The sequence below is a fragment of the Ostrea edulis genome, chromosome 7 (assembly GCF_947568905.1).
Source record: "Ostrea edulis chromosome 7, xbOstEdul1.1, whole genome shotgun sequence".
Taxonomy (NCBI): Eukaryota; Metazoa; Mollusca; class Bivalvia; order Ostreida; family Ostreidae; genus Ostrea; species Ostrea edulis.
This window is the reverse complement of record NC_079170.1, coordinates 37,384,333-37,399,278: the sequence shown is the minus strand read 5'-3', so window position 1 is coordinate 37,399,278 and position 14,946 is coordinate 37,384,333. Positions and strand designations below refer to the sequence as shown.

Genomic DNA, 14,946 nt, shown 5'->3' with positions numbered 1-14,946 from the left:
CCTCTGCTCACAAATTGTTCTTCTCTTGTTAGCTGACCAATTATTACACTCCTATGAATTATAATTTATTCAAAATGTTCTATATGAAAAGAAGCAATTTAGATATATCGACGACGTATTATCCATAAAAAATGATAATTTTCAAAAGTTGATTCAATATATCCCAGTGACTTCGAAATAAAAGACACAAAATAGTCGTCCACTTCTGCTTTATACTTAGATATTTTATTGAAAGTAGATATTAACAGCGAACCAACCACTCAACTTGATGATTCCATGTTCTCCATCGTCAACTTCCATATTTATGTTGCAATATTCCATTATCACCTGCATACTGTGTTTACATCTCTCAACTGGTTCGATAAGCCAGAACTTGTTCTGCGTATGGCCAGTTTTTAAATTGAGGCAGACTATTGACAAACAAGTTAGTGGTACAGGGGTTCAACAGTCTCCTTTAAAGTCAGTATTTCGAAAATTCTATGGTCGTTATAACGATCTAGTTTGCCAATACAACCTATCAGCGGATCAAATGCTGTCTGACATGTTTCATACCGATAGTTAGGCCGTTCTTGGCACACTGATTTTGACTAAGGGTAACTATGTTTACCTGATCAAGATATAGGGCTCACGACTGATGTGATCGGTTGACAAGGGATGCTTTCTCCCCCAAACACCTGTTCCTACCTCTTGTGTGTCCAGAGGACCATGTTTGCCCAACTCCCTATTTCATATTGCTTGTAGGATTTATGATATTGATCACTATTCGTCATCCTCACCTTTCATCTATTAGGAATATCGTTTTCATTCATATATCGATTCGATACTATGAAACCGAAAAAAAGGACATTACAGAATCCCCACTTCTACGTCGCTCTGATATAGTTTATCAAAAAGAGATATCAACGTTAAACTAACAACTCAACTTTATGAGAAATGGGATGATTTCAGCTTCTTCATCCTTAACTTGCCATATCTTTACATCAATATTTCATTATTACAGTATATGGTGTTTATACCACGCAACTGATTGGATACGCAAGAGCTTGTTCTGAGTATGATAAGTTTTCAAATCGGACAGGCTACTGACAAACAGGTTGATGTTAATGGGGTTTCAACAGTCTCGTTTAAAGTCAGCATTTCACAAAGTCTGTGGTCGTTATAATGATCTAGTTTGCCAACGCAACCTACCATTGAGTCAGGTGCTGTCTGACGTGTTTCATACCGATATATAGGCCGTTCGTGGTACACTGATCTTCACTACGCATTACTCCGTTTACGTGATCAAGATGTAAGGCTCACGGTGGGTGTGACCAGCGGACAGGTGATACTTACTCCTCATAACGACCTGATCCGACCTTTGGTATACCAAGAAGTCCCTGCTTCCCAATTATCTATTTTGCATTCCGTATAGGAGTTCTGAGATTGAAGACCGTTCGTTATCTTCACCTTTCTTACAAAGGAATCCTTTTCGTTGTGTTCTGAATTAGACAGCTGTGCATAAAAATCAGATCTACATTCAAATTAACAAGGTATTTTGATTCAGTTGAATTCCAACGACCTATTCAAATGCCATGGGTACGTCGTAAGAATTTTAAAAAACCTAGTGAATCGCTGTTTCTCCTGTCAATGTACGATTCACAGTCAAAATGAGTAACAGTTAAAACGTGGTCTCGTAAAATGAAAAAAAATTAAAATATCTTATTAGGAATGAGATTTGTTTTAAACAGACATGAGAAAAATCATACTATGAAACAATAATCTGCATAGAATGTACAAATGAGCAATGCACGAGGAATAAAGTGTACTTTAGTATTCTTATGTTCCTGTTACGTGACATCGAAACACTCTTGTCATATTTATGTCTCCTTATGTGAAAATGAAGCAAACTATTTGCGTGTAAGTTGGTTATATTTTTCTCGTACACCCAGATGTTACAACACAGATAGACAACCATGGTGAACATTGCTGTTTGAAAATCCTTCCACAAGTGCCTCATGAAGAAAGATGTACTGGTCCTGAAATAATACAAGGAACATGTATATATATATATATATATATATATATATATATATATATATATATATATCCTCCTTGAAATCTTTCTAAATCTTAAAATTAAAGCTCTAGCAAAAGATATTTGTCATAAAAAGAAAAAAGTCAACACCGGAGAATGTATGTTGGCATGGATCGTTCTGAGTACAGGAAAAGAGAAATTATCAGAATTTCATTATGACTTCAGATCCACGTGCCTAAACGGTCAATTATAATTAAGAATGATTAATTTTCCCTTCAACCCAGAGTCCCTACACCGCAATTGTGGTTTAAGTTTTCATTAAGGTATGTTTTGTCATGAAAAAATATTAACAACTGTGAATGAGAAGAATTAGACGTGAAGTGAGAAGTGGTGTAAATCAAATATGGATAATCAAAATTTCTTTTGATAAATGTACCTATTCAAAAAGCATCATCATCATCAAAACGTACGACCTTTCAACGCTCTATGTCATCAATAGTCACGATGAATTAAAAACGAGATATTTTGTCATCATAGACCGCTGTTTCCTTAATGAAACTGGAACACGGAAATATCAAAATCTTTGATCAGTCATCCTAAATATTACTTCGCTAAACTTTACTCTAATTTTACGCACATGTACTCTGAATTTGAGGTAAAAAGACCATGGAGTTGGTCGTGAACAATGTCGAAGAAGTCTTCCATCCAGTAGTGTCTTGGAACTTTCATGAACGCAAATTGTGCTCCTTTACTAATTGACCTCTTTTGCATTATTATGGGGTGTAATTTATCTTATTATACTTTCATGTAAAATACTCGAACCTGATTGGTCGAGAAGCATTTGGAAAAAACATATTGTTACCCTCTGAGAACAGAAAACACGCGCCCCCAGGGTGATAGTATCTAGCAACAGGTAACAGTACTTGACAACGGGTAATATTAGTAAAAATTATCACATGCGTCAAATTTATGCGCGTACGGTTCGCCGTAGATTGCTAGACGACGTCGTTTGAGCATTTGTAATAAACGCGAGTACCCGCATCGAAATACGAAATATCGCATGACAGTGATTGATCAAACTTCAACGCATGTAAGTTTTTCTGCTTTCCAGTTTACATAACATTCAGTATAATAAAACAAATATTGCATGTAGTTGAGGGTAACATTGACATTTTCACCACTCGTGAAACCATTGTCAATCTCGGCTACGCCTCGGATGACAATGGTTTTCTCGGGGTGAAAATTTTCAATGTTACGCTTAACTACATGCAATATTTATATACTGTCCCTTTTCATGTCAACATTAATATTTATTGAAGAAAGACGCTAACGGCAAACTGACGACTCAACTTCATGATAAACAGGATTACTTCAGCTTGTTCGTTGTCATATTCCAATACAGGGTATAGACACAAATAGGTTTTAATTGGCTTCAAATCAGCGGTTTCAAAATTCAAAGCTCGTTGTAGTGATGTGATTTGCTTATAGAACCTATAATTGGGTTGACTGATCTCCAACGTGTTTCACGCCAACTGTTGTGTTGTTCTTTAGATGATGATGTTAGCTGGTAGAAATACAGAAATCATGGCGGTGTGACCTATCAGTAGGAGATATTCACTTCCCCATGGCCCATATGCCGACCTCTGGAGTTTTCTAGAGTTCATGTTTGCATTGTTGTAAAATTTGTTTTCGTTATAGTTTATATTAGATTGATCACTATTCGTTGTATCAACTCTTTTCTTTCAAACATGTACGACAAACAACACAGAAAGACACCCAGTGCATGAGGAAGACGGTGAATAGATACGGGTAGTGTGAAAGCACTTTAACTGAAGTGACTGGGTTAATCTAAACGTTGGGAATGTACTGCTAGGATACCCCGAAGCATGTGATATTGCCAACATATATATGGGCCTTACACACGTTTGCACAGATCCTCCGCGCTGCTGTCTTAAAGAAGCAATGTATCCCTTGACATCAATTGTCTGTTCTGCAGCGCCCTCTTCAAGGAGGTAATCAAATGAGATGAATGTTCCAGTTCTCCCAATTCCAGCGCTACAAGATCAAAGATAATTATATGATAACGTGATTCCTGGTATGAAGCTGTTTTTATAATGAACTACACTGTATATAAGAATCTTATTTCAATGATAGGTAATACGTAATTCGTATACCTGCAATGAACAACTATCGGTCCATCAGATGTGATCAACCCATCTCTGACCAGACTACGGAGGTAAATAAGTGACGTCGGATCATCAGGAATGGAATTGTCTGGCCAGGTGGTGAAGTGAAACTGGGTCACTTTCCTCTCCTCTTCCTGCAGTGTAATTATGTACATGTATAGAGTGTTACATTTTAGAATGAATACAAGTACAGGTTAATGTAAGAAAGGGATATGTCCCACATGGCGATATGGAGATTGATTACAAGGTATGTTAACTGTAGCAGTTTTAACATATGTCAAATGATGATTAAATTTCAATACACCTTGGTGTGTGGTGTAGAAAACAGAGGAAAGAAGCACCTGACAATGAACAACCATATATCTCAGCACGTAGTGGTCGTACACATCCACATTGTCCAGTCTTATGGTATATTGACCGATGTCCAGATCCGTGTCCGGCCAGTACTTAAGACACTTCATCTGAAACACGTAGACCGCAATGGTTTAAGACGGCAAACGGTTAGATTATTAGCGTGTATATTTTAAAAAAAAAACAATACTCAGATATGTTTGAAAGGATCACTATCCAATTTGAGAAACATAAGTTGAGTTTGACCCATCTGCATTCAGATAAAATGATTTGAATTTAATCAGTATTATTCCTGTATATTGTAATGAAGTGTATGCGTACTGTATTCATTATCCAAGCATTGCTTATTGATATCAACTCATGTAAGCTTTACAGTTTTTATGAATGCCTATTTTAACAAAGTGCCTAACATAATGTTTGGGAGTTTTCATTAGTAACCAATTTCATATTCTGCTTTGTAAAACAGACCCTTCTAGAAGTGTGCTTTAATGTAAAACTTATACGGTACCAATTTTGATGCACCAGATGCATAATATAAACAGACTTTAGAATTTGTGGTTAAAACTGCAATGTTTAAATCATACCCTCACATTACTCTAAACTGTGCTAAACTGATTTGAGATTTCATATTTCAACGGTGTGATGAAAAGATTTATTCTTGTGACTGAATTCAGCTCAGCAGTAAACAAATAACGGATACTGCTTTATGGATATATATGATTGAAAGTTGGGATTTTTTATTGTAAACAAACGCTTTTCTTTAATTATGTTATTGATATTTTGCCAAATAACATACTAGTCTACGACATTTTCTTTCTGAATATTTGTTTGTTGTCTTTGATTAAGATTTTCTGCCATCCGGGTCATAGCTTAACCAATATAAAACGGCCAATCATTCAAATAGTCATTCTACCAATTCTAGAACAGTTACCCTGTCTCCTTCGTACAGGTTGGTCAGCATGACGATCCTTGTGACGTCATTCTGCCAGATCATCGTCCAGAAATCCTCTAACGTCTTCGGATTAAAAGGACCTATTTGTGTTTAAAGGTTTAGTGAATGATTCTTAATCAATTTTCATGAAACAACCACAAATATGTGAGTTTTCTTAAACATAGTTCTTATCCATCCAATAGCATTAAGGGTTAAATAATTAAATTGTTTGCATCAGTGACTCGTTTTTGTTTTTGAAAATGTAAATGTGTTTTCTATAATAGTTGGTCTACCTTGTGCGGCTATGTACGCTCGCTCTTTGTTGAAACCCTGAAAAAAAAATCATTGAAACTTGACCTCGGTTGGAAGATATACATTCCTTGTTTGTTTGATTGTTATGGTATTTAGCCCGTGGGGAATTCATTCAAGGAAGTATAACAAGTGGCCTCTAGTGCTGTTGTAGTTATCGGCCAATACAAACCCTAGGAATTCTTCATTCATATCATAGTATAAATGATGTCTAGTGATTTTGTGAGTATCGTGATGACATACTTACATGTATGTAAGATGCATTGACAAAGTCATCGTTCTCATTTGCATATGTTCTCATCAATTTCACGCGATTATAATCATCTGAAAAAGGATAATCAATAGAAATAATTTCTGATTGTTGCAAGTACATATGTAAAGACAGATATTACATATCACAGGAAGTCGAATAATTGTACATTACTGTAGCAAAGAGACAGATAAAATACATTGGGACAATCGGGTATCAAACCTCAAACCTTTGATCCAATCACTAAGCTACCAAGTCTGATGTTCATCCATCTGTCTGTTTATCTATCTATCTATCTATCTATCTATCTATCTATCTATCTATCTATATATATATATATATATATATATATATATATATATATATATATATATATATATCTTTCTATCTATATATCTTTCTATCTATCTACATATCTATCTATCTATCTATCTATCTATCTATTTATTTATTTATCTATCTATTCATAAAAGCATTCTTCAAATCGAAGAAATTAATGAAAATGTTTTAGAAAAAACAACACAGAACTGTCATGCATGTCGTGAATGTTCTTAAAATGACATAACGAGTAAGAAAGGAGTACTTAACAAATTTCTGGTTTATAAACTGGAAACGTGAGAAGAAATGTCTGTGAGATTTGAACAAGTCTTAACACTAGAATGGCGAATACTTAAGAAAAGAATTTCAGTTCTGAAAATACACGAGGACATGAACTGGGGCGTTTTCCACCAGCATACTTCATGAAGCACGTTAGTGCTTCCTTTAAAGATTGCTTGCGAAAAACATTGCGATTCATACAAGATCTAATTTTAGAAAATCGAATCTATTTTTTAATAATCACAATGATCAAAGAAAACGTCAGAAACGCCGCACATGTCCTTAAGTGTGTACTCACACGGATAAATTCCTTTGTATCGGTTCCCTTTTCTGCTGGAAGCCTTCAGAGCATTGGAATATGACTCTAGTAGTCCAGTAGGAAGTTCCTATAATCAACCAGAAAGATGCAAATACATTAAATTCAGTATGATGGAAAAAGATCAGAGTTTATTTCATTCATTTAATGATACAATATACATGTACGACTTATTGAGTGTTGTACATGTTTTCATGAAGGGAAAATAGGTTTGTGTTTTTCTCATTATAAGAAAATATGCTATAAATGCTTTGTTGACTTAGTAAGTTCTTGATGAATAGACAAAGTACTGAATTTATGATAAAACTGAATACAAACATCGAATTCTTTCTCCAGTATTCCGTTGCTTCTTTTTTCTGGTAATTCTCTGATGAACTGATCAACGGAGACCCTTTGTGACGTCAGATTACTGTACTCTACGGTGATGATTTCATCCTCAACATCGCCAACCTCGTTCTGGGGAATCTCCTCTAGTTCGGATTCAGTTCTTGATTCTACTCGATGGAATTCCACGGAAAAGACATTTTCCTCATTTGTTTTTACTTTTTGTGTTTTCGCTCTTAAAAGAACACAAATGGTAGGCAATTTACAAATTTTAAGACAAGAAACAGCAATTCAGAATTATTATTCTATGTACGGTATATTCCTACATATTGCTGAGAAATATGTATTTGCACATCATCAACAGAGAACCCGCAAATCCATGTTCTCACGACTTGTCATCTACGATTCATTTCGCGATGTTAACTATTCTCGTAAAATAAGGAATCTTCAACAATGCACATTGCTCCATTAGGATTTGCAAATGTACTTAATTGTACAACCCATACTCATTATACAGCCGCAACATGATGGAGTCAGTTTAATCAACAATTAAATAGGTTGTCTATGGATATTTCTTTTTTTTTTCATTGTCAATGAAACATCAATTATTGAAATTGCTCGGTGATCTGTGAAAGGATTACCCTTTTTTAAAGAAGAAAACCACAGTAAAGACCAAAAACACAGCCAACACCACGAGAACAGATAGTAAAATGATGGATCGAGTCTGATCTCCACTGTTGGACCCAACATCTGAAGAAATAAGTTATTTCCATGTATTTTCACATTACTCATACAACATATACATTTCCAAATAATATCGACGTACAATACTGCATGCTGGATTGTAATACTATTCTTCAGCAAACAATTCACTGCATACTAATAGAGTATTGTCATGCTGGTTATAAGATGTTAGAGTATACCTTGTCTCACGTCAATTCCCTTAGTAATATATGTCTCTTCATCAGAGGCGATGTTGTGTGTAGTAATTTGCTTTTTCCAATCTAAAAATTACCAGTTTTTAGTATTTGTTTTTAAACTATATTATTTGACTAATATTTGTATAGTGAAAACCGCAGGGGTGTGGATCCGTTGAAAGTATAGGATCAAAAGGCATGGAAGTTTACAATATTCATTTACGAAACCGTACATGAACTGAATGCTCAATGAAACCAAATACTATAAATTGTAGCAAAAAGTCCTATACATCTTGAAGATTTGTAATTTTTAGCCGAGTTGCAACGAATTTGAACTCGGCTATGGGTTTGGTGATGCGGACCGGCGGGCGGATGGGCGGTTGGGCGTCAACAAATGGTTTCTGGATCATAACTCGAAAAGTTTACAATCTAATCAAAAAGTGTATATCCGAATCAAATGAAACTTTGATATATTGTTGGGTACCAGGAAAGAACGACTCCTATTCATTATGGAGAAAAATGGTCAAAGGTCGAGGTCACAGTGACCGAATATAGAATGAAAATTTCAGAAATATTTAGTTTCCGGATGATAACTCAGGAAGGTTAAATCTGAATCAAATGATACTTAAAGCTATTGTTATGTACCAGGTAATGAAGACCCCTATTTATTTTAGATAAAATAGGTCAAAGGTCAAGGTCACAATGACCGAAAATAGATTTAACCCCCCCCCAAAAAAAAATTCAGGATAACTCGAAATTTTTTAATTTGAATGAAATGAAACTTGGATATATTGTTGGACACCAGCAAAGTAAGGCCCCTATTTTGGAGAAAAAAGTCAAAGGTCAAGGTCACAGTGACAAAGGTCAAGGTCATAGTGACTGAAAATAGATTGAAAACTTTAGACAAATATGGTTTCTGAACAGTAACTCGAAAAGTTTAAAACTAAAATTAGTTCTTCAAAATTATAAATATGCCACATCATTCCTGACTTTACAATGTATCCCATGCAACTCGGCTCATGCACCCCTGGGTGCATATATTGATTTTTATTTCAAAAATTGTCTATAGAACGCATGTTCAATGTAACCTAATGAAATATGTTATCATAGTTGCTTTCATTATTAACACAAATTGGAACTAGCTTCTCAAATATGAATTCATTTTATATAATTAAGCATGTGAACAAGTGAATATAACGAACAGTGATCAATCTCATCAATCCTACAAAAGAATCAAAATAAGAAATGGCCAAGGAGTAAGCCTTCTTCTCTGTTGACGAGTTATGTCCACCTTAAGTCCTTTATCGTAGTCAGGTAAACAGATTAACCCGTAGTCAAATTCAATATAGAGGAAGGCCTAACAATTGCTGAAAAGGTAAATATAACAAACAGTAATAAATCATATATATCCTACTGTTATGGGTCCGAATAAACGCTCTGAATAGAAGAAATTAATCACAAATATAGTCAAAAATTTAAACAATTTATTTCAAATTATTGAAAACAAAATATATAAATAACAATTTACTAACTTACAATATACATACATTATCAGTGTTCAATGCTGGTTAAATGTCGAGCTGAATTTCCGCACAAAACTGTCGTAATTCGGCTGTCAAGTCCAACCAAAGAAATCACCAGATGTAGCTTAATATATCCTAATCGAGTGTCTAATACCACACAATGTACTTATGTATGCTAAAATAACGTTTCCAGAGGTGTTATTTTTACGACTTCAATAAAAAGAGTTATGTCAAAACAAGTGTTACCGTCATTTTTATATTTAACTGACAAGCATCAGGTGTCAATTAAGTACGAATTTAGTACACAACACCTCCTAAAAAGTTCGAATGACATGATTCTCCACAATTCAAAACCTGAATGGATATACACAAGCACATCAAATCAAAGCAACAAAACAAAACAAAAACATAGTACACTCATGACACGCTTGATAAGGTATCTGTAATAACATTGTCTTTGCCTTTGATATGTCTAATATCAATATGATACTCGTGCAACAATAAACTCCATCTCGTGACTCAAAAATTTACTACACGCTAACAGGGTGATATCAGGCTGATTATTAAATATTAGAACATACCTTGTATGACGTCCATCTCCTGAGTAATAGTTGTGTCTTCGCCAGACGCTGATTGGTGTGTAACCATTTCTGTTTTCCAATTTTCACATATACCTGTCCCCTGGTCACACATCGAGTTCAAACAGTTTGCTGGGCATGTGTGCTGACAGAAATCCCCGTAGAACGGCCCATGACATTGGTAACATACACCAGTTATAGGACTACAGGATATACACTCTGCTTTGCATTTAGCGCAGTCTGGTCCGTAGTGGTTTTCAGGACAAACTAAAAGGATATTTTCATCACAGTAAGACAAACAATAATTTGATAGGCTTTATGTTTTTGATCTTCTCCTTCATACATTTTCGTAAAATAATTGTAAATAGAATAATAGAATTTTATCTCTAATAATCAACACGGTTTTTCAGAGATCATTTTGCTACTATTATTTGCTATAAACTAGCGAAATATATTTTATTGTTGTGCCAAGATATGCTTTGTATAATTTCAATTGATGTCAAATTGAAAGGTCTCTTGAATTTCCCATTAATTATTTAGATCGATGAATATGATAGAGGAGAACAGCAAAGATATATCGCTAAAGAAGTTTTGACGGATGTAATTATGTAATTATATTTACTTATGGGGTACACCTCAAAAATCCTCATTGATGTATCATCTCTTCGTTTTATTACAATTGTATCCCCTGTCATTTCTCTGTAGCATTCCAAAGCTTTGTTGTTTCTCTTTAAGTAATTTGGTGCAGTAAAACTGAAATTCCGACACAATTTGGACGGATTGGTTGTTTGGCCACCATCTTTAACGTATACGTCATAATTCCCTGATATAAGAGATCATTTTTCAAATCAATACGATATCATACATTGAAGAGTGTAGTGCAGGTTTTACTGATGACATTATAATCAACAACGTTAGGCTAATAAAAAGAATGAATTTTTGTAAACTATAGCTCAGATCTTTATGACGACAATGACGAAATTATTCCTTTAATAGGCATAATGGAAATAGTTCCTGACATAAAAATTATCAGACTACATACACATCTTTATATTACATGGGATGCTTACTCCTCCTAGGCACCAGATCCCACCTCTGGTATACCCAGGTGTCCGTGTTTGCCCAACTCTCTGTTTTGTATTCCTTATAGGAGTTATGAAATTGATCACTGTTCCTTATCTTTGCCCTTTATTTGGTACGTTGTTTTACCATGACAAAAAATAATTACAGATCAAGTCTTTTTGCTCAGTTATGACCCTCAAACTTAGAAAATTAACTCACATATTCGGTTTTCCGCACTTTTTTCTTCATGCTTGGATATTTTCATTTTATATTTAGGGGTTCCAACAGTCTCGCTTAAAATCAGCATTTCGCAAATTGTATGGTCGTTATTGCGATCTAGTTTGCCATTACAACATATCATTGACTGAAATGCTGTCTGACGTTTTTCATGCCGATTGTTAGGCCTTTCTTGGCACACTGATTTCGACTACGGATAACTCCATTTATCTTATCAAGATATAGGGCTCACGGCGGATGTGACCGGTCGACAGGGGATGCTTACTCCTCCTAGGCACCTGATCCCACATCTGGTGTGTACAGGGGTCCGTGTTTGCCCAACCATCTTTTTCATATTGTTAATAGGAGTTATGAAATTGATCACTGTTCGTTATTTTCACCTTTCATCATACCACATTATCAAGCTGTATGCTTTACGTTGGATCTATCAAAATTGCTCACTCTTCCTATGTACCTGATCCCATCTCTGATATATCCAGGGGTCCATGTGTGTCCTACTTTAACTTTGGTTTCTTTCTGGTATTTATGAGGTTGATCTAAGTTCTTCACTCTGCAGTGAGCTTACCTATTTTCACATTTTTCATTATATTATATTCTGAAAATGTTTATCCTTTTAATTAATCAAACACACCTTGTGAAATCAAGAAGTTGATATTTAATCAAATTGATATATTTCAAATTCAATTTATGGACAGGTGAAGATAACGAACAGTGGTCATTTTATAAATCCAACAAAGAATACAAAATCAAGAGTTGGGCAAACGCAAACCCCTGTACATTACAAAAGGTGGGATCAGGTGCCTAGGAGAAGTAAACATCCCCTGTCGACCGGATACACCTGCCTTGAGCCCTCTTGTTGAGGTAAACTAAGTAATCCGTAGTAAAAAGATTAGTGTGTAAGAAACGGCCTTATATTTGGTATGAACCACGCCAGACAGCATTTGACCCAATGACAGGTTTGATTGGTAAACTATATCGTTAAAATGACCATAGAAGTTTCAAAATGCTGACTTTAAACGAGACTGATGACACTGTTGTGTCATGAACTTGTTTGTCAGTATCCTGATATAGAATGATATTTAACGATGATAATGAATGATAGGTCACTAATAGTTACACCGATAATATTATCCCTAGATATAACGAGTGGTGATCAATCTCAAGTAAGATCGAAAAAGGATATTAGGGTAAACATGGATCCCGGAAACACCAGATGTGTGATCAGGTGCCTAGGTGTTGACCGGTCACATGCGCCGTGAATATTATCGGTATTGATCTTGTTAAATCATAATGACTTATCAAAAATATACCTCCTCTGATTGATACGAGTATCCATTTCATCAGATAGTTTTTATCCAGTTTCAGGAACCAAGATGCCTGGTCATCTTCGTTTGAATTGTAATATGTGACTATGTCCCCATCTAAGGCTTTGGAAATTGGTTCCAAAAAATCCGTATGATTTAGTATCATTGTTTTACTTAAAGGAGAAAATCCTAAATGAAGATGGGAAGATAATGAAGCATAAGGAAATAAAATTTACGCTTTTTGTCATTGAATTTATGAAGTATTCGTTATCATTTAGACAATATATATCAATCAAAACGTTCGTTAATATTATGATAAAATCATGATTTATGTAGAGATAGTAAGAAGAAAAAATGAATGATACACATAGAGGATGGTATCTCTACGTAAATTAGGATTCTATCCCTCCATATTTACCGAAAGGTTTAACTTCAAATAGTTTCAATGGTCCATTTCCTATTTGACGAATAATAATTCTATTCCCCTTCCCAGTGACAACATTAGGATATTCACATGTCATCAATTGTTGATATGATTTTCGATTACTTCCTTCTGGTATACACATATGCTTCGAAGACTGTATACCATCACTATGTACAACATACATTTGATATTCCGCTTTAGAAAATAGAAAAAAAAACCTATATAATCTTAGAACGATATATTGATTGAATAATACTGGCGAAATGGAGAAAAAGTATGAAATTGTTATTACCAGTACCAACGATGACAAAGAAATATTTAATGATATCAGTGTTTTCCAGTTCAACAGACCACGACTGGTTAATCCTATCATTGGTCAGAGAGAAGGTATTAATGTCTTCATCGCATCCAAGATTGGCATTAAAGGATCCGTTGGTAGACGACTGCTGAGCTTCTTTACACACAAATGATGGCGAGGATCCTAAATATGTATGAAAGAACTGAAATTGTGCTTGAGAATTGTAAAGTATGGTGCAAATAGCTGGGAATATATACCAGAGACCATGGAAATTAACACTGTAAAATTTCGGTTATAGAGATGAGAGATATCCCCAGTCTTCACGATGAATGATCGCAATATGTCTATTAAAACGATATGTCGAGAAATGCGATCGTTAAAAAAGAAAGAAAAACGTTTCCAACCAAGCTTTCTGGAAAACCTTGAAATATAAAAGTACAATTCGCTTTACACATTACCCTAAACCAAAGAGGATTTGCATTGGATAAGTAAGTGTCAGTTGTCATTTAAATTAAATGTGCAAGGTCTAGCAAGTGGAAAACGAATTAATTTCCTGTTAAAATGTATGCATTTCTGTTATTGACCCAATACTTCGTTTGGTTTTCTTACGACTTTCACAAACAAAATAATAAAGCATTTGTGTGCATCATGAAATAAATTGTTTCCATTGGTATTTTCACATTTTTTATATCTACCGTATTCATACTAGGCTCTTTCTTTTTGGAAAGTTATCGGAGATGAATTGACTAAACTGATTTGAAGATGATTACTTACCTAGTAATCCATTGAGGAAAGTTACATAGAAATATATAATCCATAAGTAGTAGAGCTTAAAAGTCAACATGATTTTCGTGATACTCACACACAACCATAAAATGAAATGAAATATTGAACGGCATCGGCATTTCCTCAGGAAAGAAAACTTTTGATACGCGCGATTATGAAGGAATATTTCCCCTTGTTTTCTAATGACACTTTGATAATGCTAATCAAACTTCCGTCCGCCTCAAAATTTCATTACTGATATAAATTCAAAGTACTTTAATTTTCCTGTTCTAATCCATCATTAACAGCTGAAGATAAGGAATAGTGATAAACCCATAACTCATAAGTGGAATATAAAACTAAGAGTAGGGAAAACGCGGATTCTAGATATGCCATAGCTGTATGAAACATACAATTGTTCTTTAGGCATTGATAAATCAAAATAGAAAATTCAAAGATATGAAAATTGACAGTAGGTATATAATATACTTTTGAATTTGTTGAATGAAAACTCAAATACGTGTCTATCTCATATGAGATTGATCACTTTCCCATACACA

At 34.6% G+C, this 14,946-nt stretch overlaps 1 protein-coding gene and 1 long non-coding RNA gene across 6 annotated transcripts; one reads left to right on the top strand and one right to left on the bottom strand.

Moving 5' to 3' along the window:
- Positions 1 to 1,668: 1,668 nt before the first annotated feature.
- On the bottom strand, positions 1,669 to 14,591 carry LOC125656052 (receptor-type tyrosine-protein phosphatase alpha-like). 5 transcript variants are annotated; one of them, XM_056144231.1, is made up of 17 exons: positions 14,396 to 14,591; positions 13,616 to 13,804; positions 13,318 to 13,518; positions 12,906 to 13,088; positions 10,919 to 11,119; positions 10,300 to 10,563; positions 8,202 to 8,282; positions 7,920 to 8,028; positions 7,273 to 7,513; positions 6,937 to 7,024; positions 6,039 to 6,115; positions 5,776 to 5,812; positions 5,483 to 5,583; positions 4,542 to 4,661; positions 4,189 to 4,334; positions 3,938 to 4,069; positions 1,669 to 2,015 (listed from the first exon to the last, which is right to left on the bottom strand). In XM_056144231.1, exons 1-17 carry the CDS (start codon positions 14,463 to 14,465, stop codon positions 1,745 to 1,747), a joined length of 2,511 nt encoding a protein of 836 aa, XP_056000206.1. In that variant the 5' UTR covers positions 14,466 to 14,591; the 3' UTR covers positions 1,669 to 1,744. The 5 variants fall into 5 exon arrangements, 4 of the variants coding, with proteins under 4 accessions (XP_056000206.1, XP_056000207.1, XP_056000208.1 ...); XM_056144233.1 differs by having other exon boundaries at positions 1,702 to 2,015; positions 3,934 to 4,069; positions 14,396 to 14,542; XM_056144232.1 differs by lacking the exon at positions 8,202 to 8,282 and having other exon boundaries at positions 14,396 to 14,542.
- LOC125656066 (uncharacterized) lies at positions 10,491 to 13,742 on the top strand. The gene is made up of 3 exons (XR_007363011.2): positions 10,491 to 10,585; positions 12,291 to 12,456; positions 13,665 to 13,742. It is a non-coding gene; the product is annotated as an uncharacterized LOC125656066 (long non-coding RNA).
- Positions 14,592 to 14,946: the final 355 nt, after the last annotated feature.